Genomic DNA, 24855 nt, shown 5'->3' on the forward strand with positions numbered 1-24855 from the left:
TTCTGTCTGACATATCAGTATTGCACACGTTCAAAATAATTGAGTCATTGGCTTCTCTCAATTCCCATAACTGGCTCACTGCACACATGTTATACTTATAATGACTAAAACATCTGACAGAGCCCAGTGAGTCAGAACAGTATTGCGAAAACCTCATCTGTGTGGGTACATTTATCTAAATGATCTCACTGAGGCATCGCTGAGATTTTTTTCAGAAAAGTCAATGTGGCAAATCTATGATCAAATTAGGGCTGGCATGAAATGGCACTAAATACCCTCTTAGAGGTCTCTGTGCTGTCAGATAAAGCAGAAATACTGAACTCTGATAGTCAACTGCACTAAAAGCTATCTGTTAATATTCACATTCAACTCAATGGCCGTTGACTGACTGAATAATGCAGCTGATTTGAAATTAGCCATTTTGGCAAATTGGCGCTCAGTACTGCAGTCAAGTTGAAGCCAATCACCTTGAGCTGTAAATACCATGTGATTAATAACTTGATTAAATGTAGCCTATAAGGACATACTGGGAAACACTTAGCAAAGAGTCAGGCAACATTACAAATCATTTACCATAAAAAAACCCCAAAGGCTTTCTCTGCCATTTAAACACTCAGGGAAACATTCTTTCATGGAAAAATCGACATTATTTCAGGGAGTGACGTTTTTGGAATCTTGGATGTTTCCCTCTTTGAAAGGATTTTGCCTGAAATGTGGTAACCACAGAAAATGAGGTCACCCCTGGGGCCGTTCTGGTGTTGGTGAGCACCTGGTGCTTCTGATGGAACAGGACCTCTTTTTAGGATGAGATCACTCACAAAGTATTAAACACACTCACCTATTACATTATCAACCCACCCTGCATAAACTGAAGCATGAGGAATATTTTAAAATACCTTACAGCAAAATTAGTGATTTTTGTGACTAAAGCATATGAAATTACATTTATCTACAACAATATTATCTATTCTCTCTTTACCTCTCCTTTTCACCCTTTTTCACATATGACATAGTCCATTAGGTCATCGCCTGCCCGCAGCCACGGCTATTCATATCTCGCCTGACAAATGAGCCATAATTAGAGTACTTTTAGTTCCTCCTGTCACAAGAACCATTCTCACAAATGCTCTTTTAGAGGTCTGACATGGCAACTCCTGAAAACGACAGTGTGTACCAAAAGCTTCAATTGATCACACTTAGTTCATCACAATTACTACAGAGAGAGAATTCTGGCAAACCGGTAAATGGATAGTTGACAAATAACATGTGATTTAATAAGTTTCAGATCGTAAAAAGTTAATGATAGAAAGATTGATTTATTTTGCAACATATTTTGTCATGTCAAATACAAATTTCTTTGTGGCAGGTAATATGAATTTATTGTCAACGAAAATTTATTCAGAATACATATTTTATCTAAATATACATTATAGTATATTTTATCTAAATATACATTCAATGTTGGTGCATTGCCGATATATAAAACCATGCAAATTATAAACCATAAATTATTATATGAAGCATTTCCCCAGTATGGTAGCTATAAGGAAAAGTTCAGATTTTTCAACAAATAGTGATAATGAGCTTTGATATTACAAATATTACAAAATGGCTGCAATTGCAAAACGATGGCATTCAATATTCAAATATTTTGCCTGATATAAGGTAATAGGAGAAATCCTAAAATATTATTTTCCATATTAGTTTTACCTCTACATTTCTGTGGCACTATAGTACTCTACATTAACTTTTTTTCCAACATCAAGATTTTAGTAGTTTATATATATATATATAGGACCAAGAGTAGGCTATGTTTTTTGTTTTGTTTTTTAGTGCAATTTTTACCTTTTTGAAGCTTACAGAAATCATTTAATTTAATCACTCCACTAATATGAATTCACAAAAAATGCACTTATAATAATTATACATATTAGAAAAATGCCGTTTAAAGTAATTGGTAGATGAACTACAGCATTTCGCCACTCACTGTCTGAAATGTCATGTCAAATAATACCCAATTATTAGCCTACGTCAGGTAAGAAGGTGAGAGCATCCCTTCCCTTTACATACTGAGATCGATCTATCAGCTCATAGAACTACAACAAAGTATTATCCAACACTTTGACAGTTGTCACAACTGGTCAATCCTTCTTCCAACAAACTAACAGTCTGAAAATTTGAGTAAACCGGTTCTGTGCTTCCCACATCAACGCTACACAGACCAAAGCTTAAGAATACACTTAAAAAAGGGGGGCGCGGAAATTACCTGGTGAGAGTCCCAGGTTATTCTGCATGATCGGACCTTAATTTTGCTGCATTGTCCTTCAGCAGTGAATTCCTGCACAGTCTCGACGTGGTTCCACTCCATTTCTAGCAGTCAGGTGCGCGTTTCCGAGAAAAGCATCGGCACTGTGTGGACGGATGCAGTGCAGCTGTAGTAGACTATGCGGTGTTGTGCTCGTTATGAGACCCCAGAGTCACACTAACACAGCCGCAATCCTCTCTCCAAAAAGCAGGAGTGAAGTCATCCAGCACATTAGCGATGAGTCAGGCTGTCATCCCCACTCCGCGCGACTGACTTTGGGTGTTTTTGCTTACTATACATAGTTAGTCTCGTGACTCTGATGAGCAATTACAGTACATTAAACACTAATATGTTGGAAAGAAAGGCGTGACCTTTGTAAAATGTTAACGTGAATCTGTGATGATGGAGACTGCGTAAGTTTTCCCCCCCCCCCTCAGGCTCAATTTTGACGTGCAAGCACTTCTCTTGCTCTTAATGTGTGTGCGTGTTTCTCCTGCCCGGAGTAGACTGCAGTAGTGATGTCTGATTCCTGAATGAATCGTTCTTTTGAGTCGGATCTTTTCAAAGAATCGGTTGAACAAATTCACAAACCCGGTCTAAGCGATTCATTTAAACGATTCTAAACATCACGTTTACAGCTGAGAAACAAACTAGCCTACTGCTTGATCAATATAATCAAAGACCATCACATATTAGTTTTTTTTTTCTTCATATTGTCTTGATAGATGTCTATTTAATATCACCTTATTTTAATAATGTCATTGTTATAACAATATATATATATATATACACAGTAGGCTATATATTGTATAGGCCTATGTTTTTTCTATGGTTACTTGTTTTGTATTTTTAAATTGAATTTAAATTATATCACCAACATTCAAAACAAACCCCATGACTAACAACTAGAGCCTCAATTTGGCACAACACTAAATTACGAATAGATAAGAGGCCTTTCTGTTGAATACAGTGGGCTAATAAAGGAATATGGTTCTTAGATAACCTTTATGAGGGAGAACATGTGGTCTCATTTAATTATTTGAAACAAACTTAAACTATTCAAACACTTACTTTTGGAAATACACTGATAAAATGATTTTGTGGTCAAGTAAATGCTACAGAAAAAAAAATTATAATTTACATGAAAAAGTATGGTGTCTGCGTTCACATGGCAAAACTTCTGATATGTAGACACGGTGTCTCACACAATATCTATTGTATTAATTACTTAGATATTTCTAAGTAAAGCATATACTTTAACAGTGTGGTTTAATTCAGTGTTATATTGTTTGAGTGAAATATATTGCAAAGGAAACTTCAACTAAATAGATATTACTCAACCTTTTACTAGCCAAGTTAATATGACTTATTTTCTTTGTTACATTCACTTAACTTAGTTAAGTAGAGTTTACTTAATTCCATATGTGAAATTTACTTAAAAATATGCGTGTGAAATTTACTTAAAAGATATTTGTGCAAAAACTTGCCAAAGAAAAATTAAGTAAATTTTACTTATTGTTTTTTTCAGTGTAAGACATTGTCTCCATGCAACTCTTAAAAATGGTCTTGACCCACCAACGGATGTTCATTTTAACAGATCATAGCAGATTGGCTAGACTTAAACTAAGAGATACCGCATTATGCTGGCGGTGTATGGGGTGATGATTAAGTTGGGGTAAGAGGTAAAAACCAAAACATGTCACTGTTAAAAATAAAATAAAAATTAACTGATGTTGTTCATGTTCAAAAAAGCAAAAACAAGGAGAAGAATTCTGATTAACTTCAGCGAATCGTTTTGCTTAAATGATTCAATTAAATTCTGAACTAATCGCTGCAACTTGAAAAAATACATTGTATTTAAGTTTATGATTTCAACATGGCATCTAGGCCTACTTCAGCTTTCTACCGCCAATAATTTATTTTAGAGGTAATTTACCAGAGCAATGCGATTCGGTTCAAATGATCCGAGTCAGGCGGTTCAAAAAAAATTATTCGTTCGCGAATCGGACATCAGTCAGCGCACGCACGCACACGCACACACACACACACGCACACACACACACACACAGAGAGAGACCCCTCCTCTCCCGGGAGCGCCGCTATCAGACTGCCCGTGCTGCGCCACAGCTGCCCCGCACTCACTCACTCCCAGATGCGTGACTCTCCAGAGAATCTGACAATAATGTTTGCAGCTTTGCGGCACAACTTTACAGCATGCAGGTGCTTTAAAACACGCCATGCATTACAGTGCACAAGAGGACGCTGATGAAATGGATAACAAGAAAACACGTAAATTTAACTTACATAAAGTGCCATAGTAGCCTACATTGACACCATGCTACATTTTACTCCTCAAAAGAGGTATACTACTTTTACTTCAAAAAATACCATAGGCCCTACATCCAATATAATGTCATGCATATCATAAAGGTGCATATTTTATATTTTGCCATTAAAATAATGCTGTAATATCTCAATAAGAAAGCAACAATGGGTTAAAATGCACAATTTTAAAATGCATGTCTTTTGGCAAGATGTGATGATGTGGGCAATGTGGCTAATCCATATTAGTATTCCAACAGCGATGAGCAATTTAACAAGACAGTTTTTGTGCCAGTAGGATGAAGTATCATGGACAGAAATGGGCACAGTCGATAAGTGCTATAATAATGCTGAGCCAGTCATTTAGCTCCCTCGGTATTTTAATAGCTCTTAGTACTGACCACAGTCACTCGTCATGACTGACCTTCATATGGCCATATGCTGAAAAACACAGCCAGTGCCACAGGCCAAAATCTGTGCTCTCAACTTCAGCGTACACAGAACAATATGCATCAGAGAACAACGTTCTTTAAAGCAATGATTTTCTTCTGCCAAAACAGACGTTCGGAAAAAAAGAACAACCGTACAAATAAGGTGCAATCCATAAGATGCATGATAATAGTTCTGAACAAAGCATCTAAGCTTTCAGCAGTGGGACTGTTCCTACAGTTGATGCACTGTGATTGGTTCTAGATAAAAGAGTCCACTAAATAAGTGGTTATCATCTGGCGGGTAATGACAAAAATTGGGTTGCAGGTCTGTTCTGATAGGTCATGGAAAGCTGTAATTTTGAATGCAAGCATATAATTGTGCATAATTACATAAATCAACTGAAATTTGAGGACTTTTTGTTCAAATTTATATGATTTCAGTTCTGTTTTGGGTCACAACTCAATGTAAAATCTAGGTCCTAAAGGAAAACCAGCACTTGCTTAGCTACTGTACGTGACAAGTTAGGTTGTGTTCACACTTTTAGTACGGTTCTCTTGGTTTTCTTTATGAACCAAAATAAAAATGTTACATTTAGGGTGTGTTAACACTTGGCATGTTTGGTTCGATTAAAACGAACCCTGATTGCTCTGTTAGTGCGGTTCATTTGAATAAGTGTGAACGCTGCCATCCGAACCCTGGTGCACATCAAACAAAGGAACCGAGACCCTGAAAGACGGGACTCGGTCCTCTTCCAAACCAACTCTGGTGCAGTTCGACTGAAATATGAACGCAAAACGAACCAAAAACAGGACATGATGTCACAAGATGCGACCCTAAAAGGACAGAATGCTCAAGCATACCTGTTTTTTCTCATCATAGGAGCTACGTTTCCCTTCACAGTTTGGTACAGGCATCAGAACTGCGTCTCCTTGCAGCGTGTCTTTGTTTGAGTGTGTGACTGAGGGATTCCTGCTGCTGTTTTGACTCCTTTACACATTTTAGAAGCTCTTCACGAGTTGTCAGCGCCATCATATACCATCATATATACGCACATATTCTGCATTTAGCCAAGCAAGCACACAACATTGTTTTGGATGTTAATCAAGTTCCGTCGCAAAATATACGTCATAAAAGCCTAATTTGTTTTGTATCTTTAGGTTCAGTCAGTGACAGTGTGCTGTGAACGCTAAGATAACCAGGACTAAATGTATCTTTTTTGGTCCGGACCAAAAGACTCAAGAGAATCGAACTATAAGTGTGAACACACCCTTAATCCTGGTTCGCTTCGGAGTCTCAGTCCACTTGTTTGGAGCACACCAGTGTTCAGATAGCAGCGTTCACACTTATTCAAATGAATCGCACTAAAAAGAGCAATCGCACCAAACCTGCCAAGTTTGAACACACCCTTAAAGGTATAGCGGAGGATTTTCCCGAATTTTAGAAAAGAACCGCCCTCTCCACTTTTTGAAAAAATGCACATGCGCAACACTCTACCTGCTCCCGAAAGGGAACGCCTATTAAACGTGTGCACGAGAGAGCATGCACGAGCTAATCATAGCTTACATTAACTTTTACTAGCAGTGATTTTAAATGGATTTCTCCAAATTGCATGCCAAACTTTACCTGTCAAGTAGAAACTTCGCGACTGAGGCATCAGTGGGAAGCCCAACCTGTGTTTTGAGCGCACGCCATCGTGTGAATCGTGTGCACGAGCACGTATGACGGCCTTAAGTGTCATATCACCAGAATGATTGACACTTAGGAGGACCAATAGTCTTGATGATCCACCCGGAAAAAGAAAATCCTCTGCTATACCTTTAAGTCCGGGACACATGATTGGCCGTCGGGCCGTTTTTGAGCGTTGGTCGACGTATTTTTTTCCGGTGTGTTCTGCACCATTGGCTCTAGTCGGACACCATCAGGGTTTTTTGGGCCGATTCAGCATGTAGAATTGGTGTCAGGCCGTCAGTGAAAGAGAGAACTGTTCTGATTGGCTGTTCAGCTAAGTGAATTAGTCAGTGCACGAGAATAATAGCAAAACAGCAAGCAAATAAACCAAACCGGTACAGATAGAAGGCTGTTTTAATTTTACGTCATCTTACCTGAGTGTTCCTTGGTGAAAATTGTAATATTAACATGAGCGGAGTGGAATAAAGAAAGTGATCAGCAGGATTGATATTCAAAACTGCAAGCACGCGCTGCTTTCTTTACGAATGTATCTGCAGAAATTGACAGTCTCATTTACACGCAGGCGCAGAAGGCGCATGTTGACGTTCAAGTGCAGTGTTTTTGCCCCGACGCTAGGCAACAACACAGTCGGGTTTCATCAGCACTAGTTCTTTAGCGTCGGTTTGGTGTGTCCCTACCTTTAGAACATGTTCCTAATGCTGTCTTCAAATGCAATGACACTTTGATTCACAGCATTCGTTTATTTTTTCTGCTGCATTTAGGCAGGAACACATTGCTCTTTCATGACTATGCAGAGCACCCTTAGGGACAACATGCACAGATCTTTGGGAACTTTCAAAGGCTAAGCATTCATCTCTACGGACGAAGCATTTGCATTCCCGCAGAACTCCTAATCGCATTTTACGGTGAATTTTGATTATCTAATAAAGTTTTATCTGCTGGGTGCAGGAAGCACAGCGCGACCGAAATGGCATCATCACAGGGAACGTTACAGGAGCATCTAGAGGCAGAAAAGGAGAGAGTGAAGGTCAATGATAGTGATATCAGAGCGGGGCAAGGTCTGTGAGCTCAGAGACAAAGCTTAAAACCAAGCCTGACAACCAACAACGTGCCTGATGAAAGATATTTTTATATTCCTGCATTGCCAGAACTTTTAACTAACAGCATAAAAGTCTTGTCCAGATTGCAGCTTATTCTGGCCAAGAATCGCCCACTTAGTCAGTCAGAGATTAACTTCAAGTAAATGTAAAAGAGACCAACCACAGTTCATTTTGTTGTTAGATGCCATTCGCAGATGAGTTATCTAAAATTAAAAACCATAAAAAATGTATATTCATCAAAGAATCCTGAAAAAAAAAAAACATTAAAGGGGTGGTATAATGTCTTTGATGGTGGTATGAAGTCTTTGATGTCCCCAGAGTATGTATGTGAAGTTTTAGCTCAAAATACCCCACAGATATTCTTATATAGCATGTTAAAGTTGCCACTTTTTGAGGGTGAGCAAAAACGCACCGTTTTGTGTTCTTTTAAATGCAAATGAGCTGCTGCTCCCGGCACAGAGGGCGGAGCTTCAAGAGCTTGTGTCCTTTTACCTCACACAGACATGCACTGGAAATTTCACAAACTTTTAGCCTTTTATGTTCAAACCAAAGTCAGACAATGATGGAGAGACTCAAGAAGAAGTGAAAACATGTAGACAACATTTCTGAATGGTTAGTTGGTGAATTTATGTAGCTTATGTGTAGTTATCTTCTAGTCATTGATAAGCATATTCTGTCTTGATAATCTATAAAACGCATTCCCGGGGGTGGGATTTTTGTAAATTTTAGGGTTGGTGATGCCACTAACCCGGGAGGAATGTCGTGCCGTTTGTTGTAGTCCTTAAAAAGCAATTTCTTTAAAAGAAAACATCTCCCTTTGCTTTGAACTTTGAGTGTTGTAACTTTGCAGATGTTGTTTATGCTCAAACAGCAACATTACACACTAACTAAAGTTAGAAAAGTGAAATCATATTCAACCACCCCTTTAAAAATCATACCAATCCCAAATATTTGAACGGTAGCATCCATCTTAGCTCTCTGCAAATAGATGCAAGCAATGCCAAATATGTGGTTTACATGCTGTTGACATGTGCATAATGATCTAAGACATCCTGAATAAAGTCTGATGTATTCTGACCCTGAAAGAAACAGCATCAGACTATATCAAGATAGTACATGACTGTCAAATGTACAATGTACACAGTCATTCTCAGCTGCTCGCCTGTATTATCAAGGGGAGGGAGAGATTTTTGGTGTGCTGAACATGCAGCTATATATTTTGCCTTCTGGCCCTTTGACCTGGTTTAAAGTGGAGCACACTTGCAGACTTGCATATTACGCTGACAGTTTTAGAGTAAGAGTATACAATCAGGCCAGCGCAGGAGTTCAGAAGTCCTAAAGTTTATTGGCCGGATGTAATTAAAATATCATCATATGATACTGCCTGAAAGAGAAGCCCAGCTGCCTAGATTATCTCTAATAACAGCTGCATTATGGGACGCGGGGAGGGCCGCATATCAGGATGCCGCAGTGAGTGTGTCACTCATTTATAACATAACCGGTGATGCTGGGAAGCTCCCAATGACCACCTGTTCAATAGCTGTGCGCCTTTAAGCGTTTTATGATTACAGCCTTAATGATTTTTCTTAAAGAGGATCTATCATGCATTTTTACATTTTCTTTAGTGTGTAATGATGCTGTTTGAGCATGAAAAATGTCTGCAAAGTTACAAGCACGAAGTTCACTCCAAAAGGAGATATTGTCTATATCAGTAAGCACTGTTTCGGAACTCCCTGAAACGCTTCGATTGTAGTCGCTTTTTCTTGAACGTATACATCACAATATTCGCTTAAAGTGGCGCTATGTAGTTTTGGCAATTTCTTCGCTTTTTGCTCGCAGGTTTCTCTATAGAGCTCCCCCTACAGCTTCGGAATAGATATTTGACAACACTGTCGTAAAAACTCGTTGGCGACTCTTCCCCCTCCCATCTTCTCCCGCTGGTCATGTGCATTTGTTTTCAAAGAAGCTGGCCAACGCACGGAGCCATGTCCACTGAGGTATGTATGATACACAGAAGACTAGCATATAAATGTATGTGTGGAGTGCCGTAAAGCAATTCGTTACATCGCGAGACCTGGTATCACGCGATACTTCCTCCCGCCGGCCCAAAGTTGCAAGGGTGGTTTTTCTGCTCAAAGGCACTAGGGGGAAGCAAGACGGCCACCATTCAACCCGAAAAAAGTCATATAACCATTCCAATGACTCCGAAGCTGTTCAGTTAAGGTAAATCAAGCTAAAAAAAAACTGCATAGTTCCCCTTTAAGGCATACGGGAAAAAAAATTGAGGCATGGTTGAGTTGTGTTGTCGGCATATTTAGGTGTTAGTGTTTACACCTGGGAAACTGAAAGTCATGGTTATGGAAAGGGGCGTGACATTTCTCAAAACACGCTCAAAGCAGTTGACCAATCACAACTCACTGGTCCAGCTGACCAATCAGAGCACACTGCACTTTTTGGAAGGTGGGGCTTCATAGAGCTAAACAAAGCATTACAGAGAGACGGGGAAGAAAGGTGCTGCAACAATTAAAAAAATGTATGAAAAATAATGTGTTTTTTGACCATTCAAGGGTGAAAACCTATTCTAGTAAACCCAAAAAACTAAATCAAGACTTAAAAGGGCATAATACGGCCTCTTTAAAATACTGACATGGATACTTACAGAGGAATGTAGAATGTAGAACGCCTCTTTTTTAAAAGCATTATCAGTATCAAAGACAGACATATGGAGTCGAATAGCAAGCAAACGGAAACTAGGTTTCTCTAACACTTCCTGTGTCCGCCACGTGAACCATTTCGCTGCAAATGACTGTGGTGTGGGACTGGAGCTTATCAGCACATTGCACACAAGATCCCTGCTGCGAAGCTTTCAACTTCTAACTTCCAACTGGAGCCTTACATGTGGACCATAATTGAATGGCAACAGTCAGAACTGATTCCTAAGAGGAACGGTTCACCCAAAAATGTAAATTCTGTCAGCATTTACTCAACTGTTCCAAAACTGAACAACTTTCTTTAGCCTACAATTTCATACACTATGTTCCAAATCTACTGAAGCATTGTTAAAGTCCTCATGAACTGGAAGTTGCAACCGACTTTATTTCAGTGTTGTGAATGATGTATTTACAAGTGAAACGCACCTCCTAAATGGTCATCCCTCGCTCATACTGATGGTTGGAGGGAAGTGGTTAAGGATATTCAAACCAAGCCGTCAAACTGACGTCATCAGAGAGGGAACGCCATTCAGAGCAGAAGCAAATTTTCGGATTTTGATTAAACCCGACAAACAATTTTTTTCAGTGTATTAACTTGCACGGATTAATACTTTGAATACTCATTACTACTAAGACTAGTAATGTGCGCTAACAAAGTAAATAGGGTCAATTTTGATTTCATGACGACTTAATGATACCAAACTGAAAACCAACTGAAACCAAAACTAAAACCATTGAAAATGTTTCAGATTATGAACCATTAAAATATAAATATTAGATACAAATATTAAATAAAAAACTTAAATGAAAATTAGAAATAAAATGAAATAGGCTGGTTGAAGCTAAAAAAACTAATAAAAATGACAAAGACCATAACAACATGAATAAAATTTGATTTGATCTGAAAATAGAAAAATAAAAGCTAATTCAAAATATTAATAAAAACTATAATAGTATATAAATAATACTAAAATAAGACTGTTCTAAAGCCATAGCTGTATGTGAGGAAAAGACCAACATTTACTATAAATCTTGCCCTTCTAGCTATTATACTCGCACTTGTAAATGTAAATTTGACCATTTGGATTAAACAATATTTTGTCTTCAGTCCAACTGAAATTATACTAGTCAAACAACATATGCTAATTAAATTTGAAGAGATAGAAAACCTATAAACAACTGTATTCCTCCAGAGCTTTAAGATGTGGCCGCACACACACTTAACGAAAAGTGTCGTATTAATGTTGAGTAAATGTAAATTAAAGACTAGTATTCAAAGTTTTCCATAATTACATTTTATAATGAGCCCATGTTATGTAAAGGGTGAAAGTCTATTACAGTGTGCAGTGAAATGCCTGTGCTTTCAACATCAAGGGCAATATGACAACAGACAATGCATCCAAAATTCATTATCTTGTCAACTGTGCACGTTCGAAGAAAGCACATGCACAAATTAGTGTATAATTTGCTCAAAAAAGTGCAACAGGCGTAAGGTCCATTAGCTCAAAAGAGTCCTTTTACGGCTTGAAACATGAACACTACAGAGAAACACACATGTAATGCACAGAGAGTGACCTGTGAGGGGTCACTTAAGTGCCGAACTTGTGTTTTGGCTAGACAGTTTCACCGTAATGGGAAGCATCAGTGAGTGGCCCTCATTTCGAGCCTTAAACAGCGCAGAAGGGACGTGTGACTGAGAACAGCGTGAATGTGAACGTACCCCATTCTCGCAGGGCTTGTCCGAGTTCCCCCTGCTCTTCCTGTCGGCCTGATCTGAAGTCTGACTTCCTGCTGGGAATAAAACAAGATTATATCATCAGCCGTGCACTTGGACAAAGTCAAAACGGTTGCAGAGTGCAAAAATATCCCAAGCATATACAGTGCTACTGGACAGGGGGCATTTTTATATCAACAAAACATTAAAATAATAAAACATGGCTCATGCGTATAGCTGAAAAACGAAGGAAAAGGATACCTTTCCATCTAATGAGCATGTGATCCAGCAGTGGGATTTTGGCTGGCATATTAACCCTGATTACTCTTTGCCGAGACTGTAGGTTGTTTGACAACGTTTACCAACCTCCAGCCATTTCTCTTTTGTGAGTCTTTGTTTAACCAGCACTCTCAGCTCTGCCATCTATAAATAAGCAGGGGCTTAATTCTCTAAATCCAGGGCTGTGTTATTATGTGTAATCCTGTCAGAGGCTCTGGAAATACCTAGACCTTCTTGGACCGCGCCGCCTCTGATAGGTCTGTACACAATCCCACTGACCGCCCTCTGCTCTCACAGACTAATTTAGAATATCGTGATACGATGAACTAGATTTATACATTTTCGCACGCGAGTGCTGCTTTCCATGCAAAACTTACTGCCACAATGTTGCCAGGGCGTTACTACAAGGTGGCTAAAGTGTGGTTTTCGTGCATTGTTATTAAAAAAAAAAATTTAATAATTTTTTTTTATTAAGCTTGATGGTTTGAGATTGAAGAAATTAGAATGTAAATATTAGTATTGTAGTTTTACAGTTGTACTAAAAAATATTACAATATTTTATTACATTTTATTAAACATGTTTTATTTTACAGTATAATAACATTATTACAATATATTTCTTATTTTATTTATAATCATAATATTTAAAAAAAAAAAAAAAAAAAATCCGTCTTTAAGGATGGTTTGCACTCAAAATGATTCAATTTCATTTGATCATTTTGAGTGTTTTTCCAGTTTTCTATGCAGATGCAAAGACTGTAAAGGTTATGTTATGTGTGGACTCTTATGTTGTTTTTTCTTTGGTTCCAGTGTTTTCTTTGTTCCAGTTGCTAGTTGGTTTCTATTGCTACTCATTGGTTAATTAATTATGTTCAATATTTCAATATATGTTCAATTATTGAGTCCTGTTTGGTTCCTCATTTAGCCATGTATTTGAGGGTACGCTCACACAACAACGATGTACTAAAAATGTAAATGTTTTATTGCAGTATTTATTATAAATAATTTATCCGTGCACATACTTTGTTTTTTATCCATGTGTAATCTCATGATCTTTAAACAAAATAACTTTCCCTCCCTCTTTCAACAACATCTCTTCTCTTCTCTTTTCTGAGGATGGCGTGAGGACGGGACAACCTGTCGCCCACATTAGATAAGCCAATAGCAAACCACCAACCATCCAATCAATTCACGATGGACAAAATCAAGTCCCGCCCTACATTTTTTCTTGTTCAAGAAGCCGTTTCACTCCAATATACGTCACAATAGGGAAGAAAAGACTATCGCAACTTTAATAGGAAATAAGCAAACATGCTCTCTAAACTTGATTGATATATGATTCACTGACCACATAGCGAGTCCCATTTATAAATTTAGCTTAAGCTGATAAGTAATATAATTTAACAAGTATGTGATAACTGGTTCTAAAGCTAAATCTTATACAGTGAGGAAAATAAGTATTTGAACACCCTGCTATTTTGCAAGTTCTCCCACTTAGAAATCATGGAGGAGTCTGAAATTGTCATCGTAGGTGCATGTCCACTGTGAGAGACATAATCAAAAAAAAAAATCCAGAAATCACAATGTATGATTTTTTAACTATTTATTTGTATGATACAGCTGCAAATAAGTATTTGAACACCTGTCTATCAGCTAGAATTCTGACCCTCAAAGACCTGTTAGTCTGCCTTTAAAATGTCCACCTCCACTCCATTTATTATCCTAAATTAGATGCACCTGTTTGAGGTCGTTAGCTGCATAAAGACACCTGTCCACCCCATACAATCAGTAAGAATCCAACTACTAACATGGCCAAGACCAAAGAGCTGTCCAAAGACACTAGAGACAAAATTGTACACCTCCACAAGGCTGGAAAGGGCTACTGGGAAATTGTCAAGCAGTTTGGTGAAAAAAGGTCCACTGTTGGAGCAATCATTAGAAAATGGAAGAAGCTAAACATGACTGTCAGTCTCCCTCGGACTGGGGCTCCATGCAAGATCTCACCTCGTGGGGTCTCAATGATCCTAAGAAAGGTGAGAAATCAGCCCAGAACTACACGGGAGGAGCTGGTCAATGACCTGAAAAGAGCTGGGACCACCGTTTCCAAGGTTACTGTTGGTAATACACTAAGACGTCATGGTTTGAAATCATGCATGGCACGGAAGGTTCCCCTGCTTAAACCAGCACATGTCAAGGCCCGTCTTAAGTTTGCCAATGACCATTTGGATGATCCAGAGGAGTCATGGGAGAAAGTCATGTGGTCAGATGAGACCAAAATAGAACTTTTTGGTCATAATTCCACTAAACGTGTTTGGAGGAAGAAGAATGATGAGTACCATCCCAAGAACACCATCCCTACTGTGAAGCATGGGGGTGGTAGCATCATGCTTTGGGGGTGTTTTTCTGCACATGGGACAGGGCGACTGCACTGTATTAAGGAGAGGATGACCAGGGCCATGTATTGCGAGATTTTGGGGAACAACCTCCTTCCCTCAGTTAGAGCATTGAAGATGGGTCGAGGCTGGGTCTTCCAACATGACAATGACCCGAAGCACACAGCCAGGATAACCAAGGAGTGGCTCTGTAAGAAGCATATCAAGGTTCTGGCGTGGCCTAGCCAGTCTCCAGACCTAAACCCAATAGAGAATCTTTGGAGGGAGCTCAAACTCCGTGTTTCTCAGCGACAGCCCAGAAACCTGACTGATCTAGAGAAGATCTGTGTGGAGGAGTGGGCCAAAATCCCTCCTGCAGTGTGTGCAAACCTGGTGAAAAACTACAGGAAACGTTTGACCTCTGTAATTGCAAACAAAGGCTACTGTACCAAATATTAACATTGATTTTCTCAGGTGTTCAAATACTTATTTGCAGCTGTATCATACAAATAAATGGTTAAAAAATCATACATTGTGATTTCTGGATTTTTTTTTTTAGATTATGTCTCTCACAGTGGACATGCACCTACGATGACAATTTCAGACCTCTCCATGATTTCTAAGTGGGAGAACTTGCAAAATAGTAGGGTGTTCAAATACTTATTTTCCTCACTGTATTTATGCCATAAACTTGACAAAATCATAGCCAATTAGACCATATTTGATTTAATACGATATAATAGTTTGATATTAGTATAAACTACTGTTTAAAAGTTTGGGGTCAGTAAGGGGTTATTTTATTCTGCAATGACACATTAAATAATTAAAAGTACAGTAATGATATTTATAACATTACAAAAGATTATCGTTTCAAATAAATCCTGTTCTTCTGAACTTTTATTCATCAAAGAATCCTCAAAGAAATGCATCACGATTTCCACAAAAATATTAAGCAGCACAACTGTTTTCAAGATTGATAATAATAAGAAATGTTTCTTGAGCATCAAATCAGCATATTAGAATGATTTCTGAAGGATCATGTGACATTGAATATATTCAGTTAGACAACTATAATATTAAATCACAATATTACTGTATATTGATCAAATAATTCCAACCTTAGTGAGCATAAGAGACTTATTTTGAAACCATAAAAGCATGTTAAGAACCACAAAGTTTTGAATGGTAATAGAAACCATGCATTCAACAAAAATACCCTGTCGTGGTCGTGGCCAGGCTTGCGTCAGTTTTACGCACCTTGAGAAAAGTTTGCAATGAGAGACTCCTCGTGCCGCAGGTAGAACTTCACTTCCTGTCTCCTCTGACCCCATTTGTGGAGGTGCTCGAACATCAGCTGATCAAAAGGGATCGCTCTCTCTGCGAATAAGAACACAGACACTCGTTGTCTAAAACCCTGTACTCTACACTTAGCAGAGAGGACGTCAATGTCAAAACTGTTACAATACATCTCTATTTTAATCTAGTCCACATGGTATGAAAACTTCAAAAGGAAAATTACACAACAGCCCCATAGCAAAGCATGGTGTCACGTCCAGATGAAAAAGGTCTGGCTATCCTTGCTGAAGGCTATCTTTCCTGTCTTTGACAGTGCGGGCCGCGTGCCATCTGTAGGACACTGGAATAACAGGCCCACAAGAGCCATGTAAACAAACCTAGAGGCTGCAGCCCAGACCCTGAGACGTTCTGTCCCACATTCAACCACCCACTGTCTAGGACAAACTCTGACAAGGGTGTCATTGTTATGTGATGGACAGCGCTGCTTTCTCTGTGGGATCTGGTCCATGAACGTTTCCATTCAGTGCTATTTAGTGATGTAAAAGAGCTGAGCAATACATCTGTATCTGTCAGCCATATTGAGCGGAGCATGAAGAAAACCTACGCAGCACATATGGCATGAGTCTAGTTCCACTGACTGAAGAACAATCCTTGATTTTCAAAAGAGTTGAAAACAGTGGTGACTCATGAGACTAGACTAGAAAGTACTATATAATTTTAGAGTACTGTGTAATGTTGAATCAACACTAGTCTCAGCTTCAGACGGCATGCCTACAGACCCCTCATTATACGATAATAAAGCTTAAATCAAATATTAGACGAAAAGTAAAAAGTAAATAAAGTATAAGATGAAAAACTTAAACTTAAAAAACTATTAGAAGTTATAAATGTGGCCTTGGCAACTAACTGACATAAAAATATTTCAGTTAAAGAACTAAAAATTTTAATCCAATCTGATTGGATGGTCTTCAGCCATTTTTATGGGATTCAGGGTGCATAGATTTTTTTTTAAATCAGGGAAACAAAGTTGAACCATGTTTCTAAAAATAAGCAATTCATATAAGGTTTAAAATATAAAATATAAAAATGCTGTATCCAGATTTGCCTACTATCCATCCAAAATCCTATGTGAGATTAAAAAAAGAATGTTAAAGGTGCCTGGATTGTATACTAATTCTTGCAGATTTTCCAAGTATGCATTCATGTATGTTCTTTCAGCTAATATAGGCCACAACGCATTGCGCTTCGTAAGAGGAGTTTGTTGCGGTTCTCTTTCAACTTTTCAGATTGAATTAATGCATTCGAATGTAATTAATTTAGCCAGATGCTAACACTTACAAGCTAATCCAAACAGTATATACTAGTCCAGATGACTTCTTTCTGCATTAATAAAGTGGTTCTTGGACAGAAAAAGATGAAAAGTGGACCAGACTTTATGCTGATTGTTTTATATTGCCTAAAGTCAACCAAAAGCCACATAGACAATTTATATTTCAACTTGGTATTTGAGGTAAAATACCCTTACTGTTCAAACTTTTGGGGTCAGTAAGATTTTGTTTTTGAAAAACTCTTATGATCAACAAGGCTGCATTTATTTGATCAAAAATACAGTAAACTGTGTAATATTCTTACAATTTAAAATAAAAGTTTTCTATTTTAATTCCTGTGATCAAAGCTGAATTTTCAGCATCATTACTCCAGTTTTCAGTCACATGATCCTTCAGAAATGTTCCTCAAGAAACATTTCTTATCAATGAAAACAGCATTAATAATGTGGAAACCGTGATACATTATTTCACTCAGGATTCTTTGATGAATAGAAAGTTCAAAAGAACAGTGTTTATTTGAAATAGAAATCTTTTGTTACATTATAAATGTCTTATGTCACTTTTGGTCAATTTAATGCATCCTTGCTGAATAAAACGATTCCTTTAATTAAAAAAGCGTTTATGTGCCGCAGACTCGTACCTTTGCCTCTCCAGACCTCAGCGAGGTGGCAGCCGCTCTCCCCAGCCTCCTTACAGAACTCCACCACATCCTTACAGAGCGTCTCTGGAGTAATGGGCACCTCGGTCAGCAACTGTTGATTATCACTCAGAAATACAGTCAGAATCATCTGTAAAGAGGAAACAATAACATCTGTCTTTTAGTAAACTTGTAGCCTCTCATTTTTGACTGTGTGGGCTTCTCCTTAATCTTTCCCTGCCTTGCTATAATTCTCAAACTGTTTACATTAACTTTCCCAGTGGTCTGCACCACAACCGTCTCATCAAACGAGTGTCAGTTGCAAAGACGGATGAGAGCTAAATAAAAGACATTCAAAATCTGAGCTGAAATCAAGGGAATTGCATGTTTATTCTATACACTGCCAATTATCATTATGCCAGTTCTATTATCTCCCACATACCAAAACATATTGAAAGAACCTTCAGGAAGGACAACACAGCCAGATAGGCAGATAGATAGACAGACAGACAGACGATAGATGGACAGACAGACAGACAGACAGACAGACAGATAGACAGATAGATAGATAGAAAGACAGACACAATAGATGGACAGACAGATAGATAGACAGACAGACAGACAGACAGACAGACAGATAGATAGATAGACAGAGACAGACAGATAGAAAGACGATAGATGGACAGACAGATAGACAGACAGACAGACAGACAGATAGATAGATAGACAGAGACAGACAGATAGAAAGACGATAGATGGACAGACAGATAGACAGACAGACAGACAGACAGAAAGATAGATAGATAGATAGATAGATAGACAGAGACAGACAGATAGAAAGACGATAGATGGACAGACAGATAGATAGACAGACAGACAGACGATAGATGGACAGACAGACAGACAGATAGATAGATAGATAGATAGATAGATAGATAGATAAACAGAGACAGACAGATAGAAAGACGATAGATGGACAGACAGACAGACAGACAGACAGACAGACAGACAGATAGATAGATAGATAGATAGATAGATAGATAGATAGATAGATAGATAGATAGATAGATAGATAGATAGATAGATAGATAGATAGATAGAAAGACAGACAGACGATAGATGGACAGACAGACGATAGATGGACAGACAGATGATAGATGGACAGACAGACAGACAGACAGACAGATAGACGGATAGACAGATAGACAGACAGACGATAGATGGACAGACAGAAAGACGATAGATGGACAGACAGACAGACAGACAGACAGACAGATAGATAGATAGATAGATAGATAGATAGATAGATAGATAGATAGATAGATAGATAGATAGATAGATAGATAGATAGATAGATAGAAAGACAGACAGACGATAGATGGACAGACAGACGATAGATAGACAGACAGACAGACAGATAGACAGACAGATAGATAGATACAGATAGATAGATAGATAGATAGATAGACAGACAGACAGACAGATAGACGATAGACAGACAGACAGACAGACAGACAGATAGATAGATAGATAGATAGATAGATAGATAGATAGATAGATAGATAGATAGATAGATAGATAGATAGATAGATAGATAGATAGATAGACAGAGGAAGACAGATAGAAAGACGATAGATTGACAGACAGACGATAGATAGACAGACAGACAGACAGACAGACAGATGGATAGATAGATAGATAGATAGATAGATAGATAGATAGATAGATAGATAGATAGATAGATACAGATAGATAGATAGACAGACAGACAGACAGATATACGATAGATGGACAGACAGACAGATAGATAGACAGACAGACAGACAGACAGACAGACAGACAGACAGACAGATAGAGATAGATAGATAGAAAGATAGACAGACGGACGGACGGACGGACGGACGGACGGACGGACAGACAGACAGACAGACAGACAGATAGATAGATAGATAGATAGATAGATAGATAGATAGATAGATAGATAGATAGATAGATAGATAGATAGATAGATAGATAGATAGATAGATAGATAGAGGCAGACAGATAGAAAGACGATAGCCGGACAGACAGACAGACAGACAGACGATAGATGAACACACAGACAGATAGATAGATAGATAGATAGATAGATAGATAGATAGATAGATAGATAGATAGATGAACACACAGACAGATAGATAGATAGATAGATAGATAGATAGATAGATAGATAGATAGATAGATAGATAGATAGATAGATAGATAGATAGATAGATAGATAGATAGATAGATAGATAGATAGATAGATAGATAGATAGATAGATAGATAGATAGACAGACAGACAGACAGACAGACAGACAGACAGACAGACAGACAGACAGACAGATAGATAGATAGATAGATAGACAGAGACAGACAGACAGACAGACAGACAGACAGACATATAGATAGATAGATAGATAGATAGAGACAGACAGACAATAGATGGACGGACAGACAGACAGACAGAGACAGAAAGCACCCCGAAAATAAAATAAAAATATTCATTAAAATAAATCTAATATGTAAAATATTTTTAAAAACAAATCTGTAATTTTGGATAAACTTTGCAGTGCAGTAAGAATGATTGTAATAAATAAACCTCTGTAGGCATACCAGGCATTTTGGGTAATGTGTGTATTTTATTACACAGGTCACCAATAAAATGTAAACACATTGATGCATCCTTCATCCAGTTTCCCTTCACTTCACTCAAACATTTAAATACTGTACATCTTATAAATCCTTCTGAATTCAATTCCCACCCCGGGCAGGAATGAAGGCTTTACTTCTAAAGTGTAACACAATCCCTCCAAACAAGCAAGACCCAGATTGAAAGAGAAATTCTGTGAGGGTTGGATTACAGGGCAGAGCTATAATAATCTGATTAGGACGGGGTGCAAACATGCGAGCGCGTGGCTACAGAGAGCTAAGGAAACTGTTTCGCTGGCTGAAGCCAAACAAATCCAGAAAGGGAAATGCTGCTGTGATCTGTGAAGACAGCGGATAATCCCGACCTGGACAGCTGCCTGGAATTTTATTGTCACATGGTTTCATATTAAAATAGACCAGGGCCAAAAAAAAAAAAAGTCAAATCATGCTAACACTCCATAACAATTCAATAACTGGACTCTAGCCATGAGTCAAGACAAACATTGTAAATCAAACAGAATTGAAGGGAAAGTTCCTTTCCAAAAATGTAAATTCTCTCATTATTTTGTCGACCTCATGTCATTCAAAACCTGTATGACTTTCTTTATTCTGTGGAACACAAACGAAGAACTTTTAGTCGATACAATGACTCTAAACCAATATGTCTTTGATTATACTGTATGGACAACAAAAAAAACACACTTCTCAAAATATCTTCTTTTGTGTTTCACAGAATAAAAACAAAAGACATAATGGTTTGGAACGACATGACAGTGAGTAAATGGTGACAGCATTTTTATTTTGGGGTGAACTATCCCTTTAAATGATGAAAAAAGGTGATTGACATGTAACACTTTACATTAAGGGTTATTTTGTTAACATAAGTTAAAAAGTTAAAAGCAATACTTCTACAGCCTAAGTCTTAGTTCATGTTAATTTCAACATTAAACAATACATTTTTAAAGTCAAAAGTTAGTTAATGCACTGCGAACTAACATGAACAAACATTAAATAATGTTTTTTTTTTAATCAACTAACATTAACAAAGTTTATTAACACATGCTGTAAAACTCATTAAGTTCATTGTTATAAGTATTAATATTCACAAATTGTATGTGTAGGGAAACACTGACATGTAACAGAAATGAATGTTCCAGATTCTATACAATGATAGCATTTTTATTACCACAGAAAATAATTTCAACTCAATTTGTATAAACAAACAAACAAAAAGCATTGACAGATATGTACTTACAATGGAAGGAGGCAACGTACCCCAAAATGCTTAGACTTCCATTCCGTACACATTTCTTGTTTGTTTTTACAAACTGAGAGAAGATAATTATTCTGTCATAACCAACAGAATTACCACAACTTGTCCAATAGCGTGCAATAAACAAACAAGCATATCCCAGCATGCCGCAATCATGTGCGTGAAATAGCAACCTTTGATTTATCATATCCGCGATCCATTCCAACTATAGCAAGACTCCATTTAGCTCTACTCACTCACACATGCACATGAACACATGTCAGTCTTCTGAAATCCATGTCCCAGACATGTCTCGCTATTTTAAGCCGTGCACAAGTGCCTGAACTTCTATACTCAGCGTCTCCTTGTCTTCCCCTATATCTTGCTCGTCTTTAAGCCCTCCGGATCTTCACCTTGGTTAACCCGTGTGGGGCCTTCAGCTTCCGGTCTTCCTTCTCCTGCGCCCGCGCTCTCTTCTGCAGCCACGGCCTGCCCTTGGAGGTGCTGACCAGGCTGCGCAGAACCATCCTGATGAACCTCCTCATGGAGCCCTGAGCTTGATGGATTGGAGGAGCCGGGCAGCCCAGGCGCTGGGGAGCTGGACTGTGTCTGTCTCTCTCTCTCTCTCTCTCTCTCTCTCTCTCTCTCTCTCTCTGTGGGTGCCTGACTGTCTGTCTGACTGAGTGTGTGTGAGTGTAGATACTATAGAGTGGTCAAGGAAGGGGAGGGGGGTTTTGGGGGCATTTGGAAAAGGGGAGGGTGGGCAAGCTTTCTCTCCCAAATTGCATTCCCTCCTGGAACAAGCAGAGGTGCCAGGGGAAGATAAGAAGTATCTGATGACAATACACAGACTGCCATGTGACATGTCACTGATAGAGGGGACCAAACTCACTCAGAGTAAAACACACACTTCCATGTACTGAGGTCGCAATAGGAAGTCATGCTCGTGCCACTTACGTTATCCAACTAAGAAGCGTGCGGAACAGACTGACAGCGTGAACTTGACGTATACATCAGCTTTAGAATTTGCTGATCATCCATTCAAAATATGGACAAACCTAAATGTTTTGTAGAATTATTTTGCTAGGGTGTTCTAAGTGGTTACCAGGGCATTATGAAGCAGTTTCTAGCATGTTCTGGATGGTTGCCAGAGCATTGCTAAGCAGTTGTTAGGGTGTTCAATAGAGTGAATTAGCGCCCGGCCCCTTTTTCAGCGGCGCTGGTTCCGGAAGTATTTTTTCCATTCATTTTTCCCATAGGGATTTAAAAAAAGTTTTATAAAAAGAGTTATAAGCCATGAACCAAGCCAATCAGCTACGAGGTATATCACAACACTACAAACTTTAATTTGAAGCAAAAAAGTTTTAGAAAATCGGACAAAAAGACAAAGGAAGAAGACTGTGTACTTAACGGTTTTATTGAGGGAAAGAACTACAATCCCATGAAGCATTGCGAACAGCATAATCAAATTGAAAACGATGGAGAAACATAAAACTACTCATTTACAAATGTTGATTACATGTATAAAAACAATATATTTTAAGTTTACTGCAAAATATGCATATATATACAAACATTTCAGTATTTTGAGAGAGTAGAGAGATCGACTCGATTGCGTCATTCGCAGTGCATCATGGGAGTGGGAGGAGATAAAGAGCTATTTTGGTGTGTTTAGCTTTTTTCGACTCTCTGATTGGTGTAATTTTCTGTGGAGCATCATGGGTATTGCAGTTTTTCATCAGAAATAGTTCCAAGGGTGTTCTGGCATCGCTAAGAAGGGTGTTCTGGATGGTTGCCAGAGTGTTACTAAGTGGTTGTGTTACTCCCTGCAATAACAGACCGGTGTGTAAAACACTTGGACGTCTTTTAAAGAGTCTATACTTCGAATTTTACATACTTTACATACTACACATGAAAATCCAGCATTTAGTTGATCCGAATAAGCGCTCATTGTCACAGTTGTAAACATGACGGCTTTCTTCTTCCATGAGGGGGTTTGGCTTCACGGCATCTTTGTTTCCAGGCGGACCATTAAAGAACACGACACACACGTCTCCCGGACATCCTGTAGAATTGAACCAATCAGATGACGACTTAGGAAATCCTGAAGTGTTTCCAGTTAAAGTGTACCATAAGCATCAGACGTTTAGCTAGCGGTCCGTGGGCTAAATTTAGCCTAGTCTGAGACTAGGGCTAAATCTGAAATCACCCCCGATACCCTAAAATAGGGCGCTATTTGAGGGGACAGCCATTTGTAGTGGTGTCCGAAACCATAGTGGACGTTATTGAGTTCGCTCATTCAATCCCACAATGCACCGCAATAAAGATTGTACAACCGATGTACGCTCAACGGCTGTCCGAATTCGCTCACTCGTTTTCATTCACTCCTTCAAGTGACCAGTATTAGTGGACTAACATAGGGAATAGTGAATGAGGGTTTAGAGGGCGATTTCGGATTCAGCCTAGGTGTTTGCTAGCATGTTCTAGTTGATTACTAGGACATTGCTGTGGTTGCTGACAAGCCCATATTAAAACAGCTCACCCCCAAATATCTATAATATTCCAGTCTCTAGATATGAATTAAAACCCTCCTTAAAGGGGATTTATTTATTATTGTCTGCTAGATGAATTTTCTAAAACAAAATCAAATATCTGCCAGTTTAGAAAGGTAAGCTGTGGGAAAAAAAAGCCCAAACCAAAAATGTGAGAGTAATAATTCTAACCACTAATAACCAACAACCTCTTGC

At 38.4% G+C, this 24855-nt stretch overlaps 1 protein-coding gene across 21 annotated transcripts in view; it reads right to left on the reverse strand.

Moving 5' to 3' along the window:
* Positions 1–24855, reverse strand: part of ppp1r13ba (protein phosphatase 1, regulatory subunit 13Ba) — a 42174-nt gene that overhangs the window by 11305 nt on the left and 6014 nt on the right. For 2 of the 21 annotated variants that reach the window (XM_084392737.1, XM_084392736.1), the window contains exons 1-4: positions 22522–22779; positions 18189–18336; positions 16182–16301; positions 12280–12350 (exon numbers count right to left, since the gene is read on the reverse strand). In XM_084392737.1, coding sequence (XP_084248863.1) covers positions 12280–12350; positions 16182–16301; positions 18189–18336; positions 22522–22653 — 471 coding nt within the window. In that variant the 5' untranslated portion in view covers positions 22654–22779. The other 19 variants (XM_084392743.1, XM_084392755.1, XM_084392750.1 and 16 more) reach the window with 18 other exon arrangements.

Source organism: Rutilus rutilus, assembly GCF_951802725.1.
Source record: "Rutilus rutilus genome assembly, chromosome: 21".
Taxonomy (NCBI): domain Eukaryota; kingdom Metazoa; phylum Chordata; class Actinopteri; order Cypriniformes; family Leuciscidae; genus Rutilus; species Rutilus rutilus.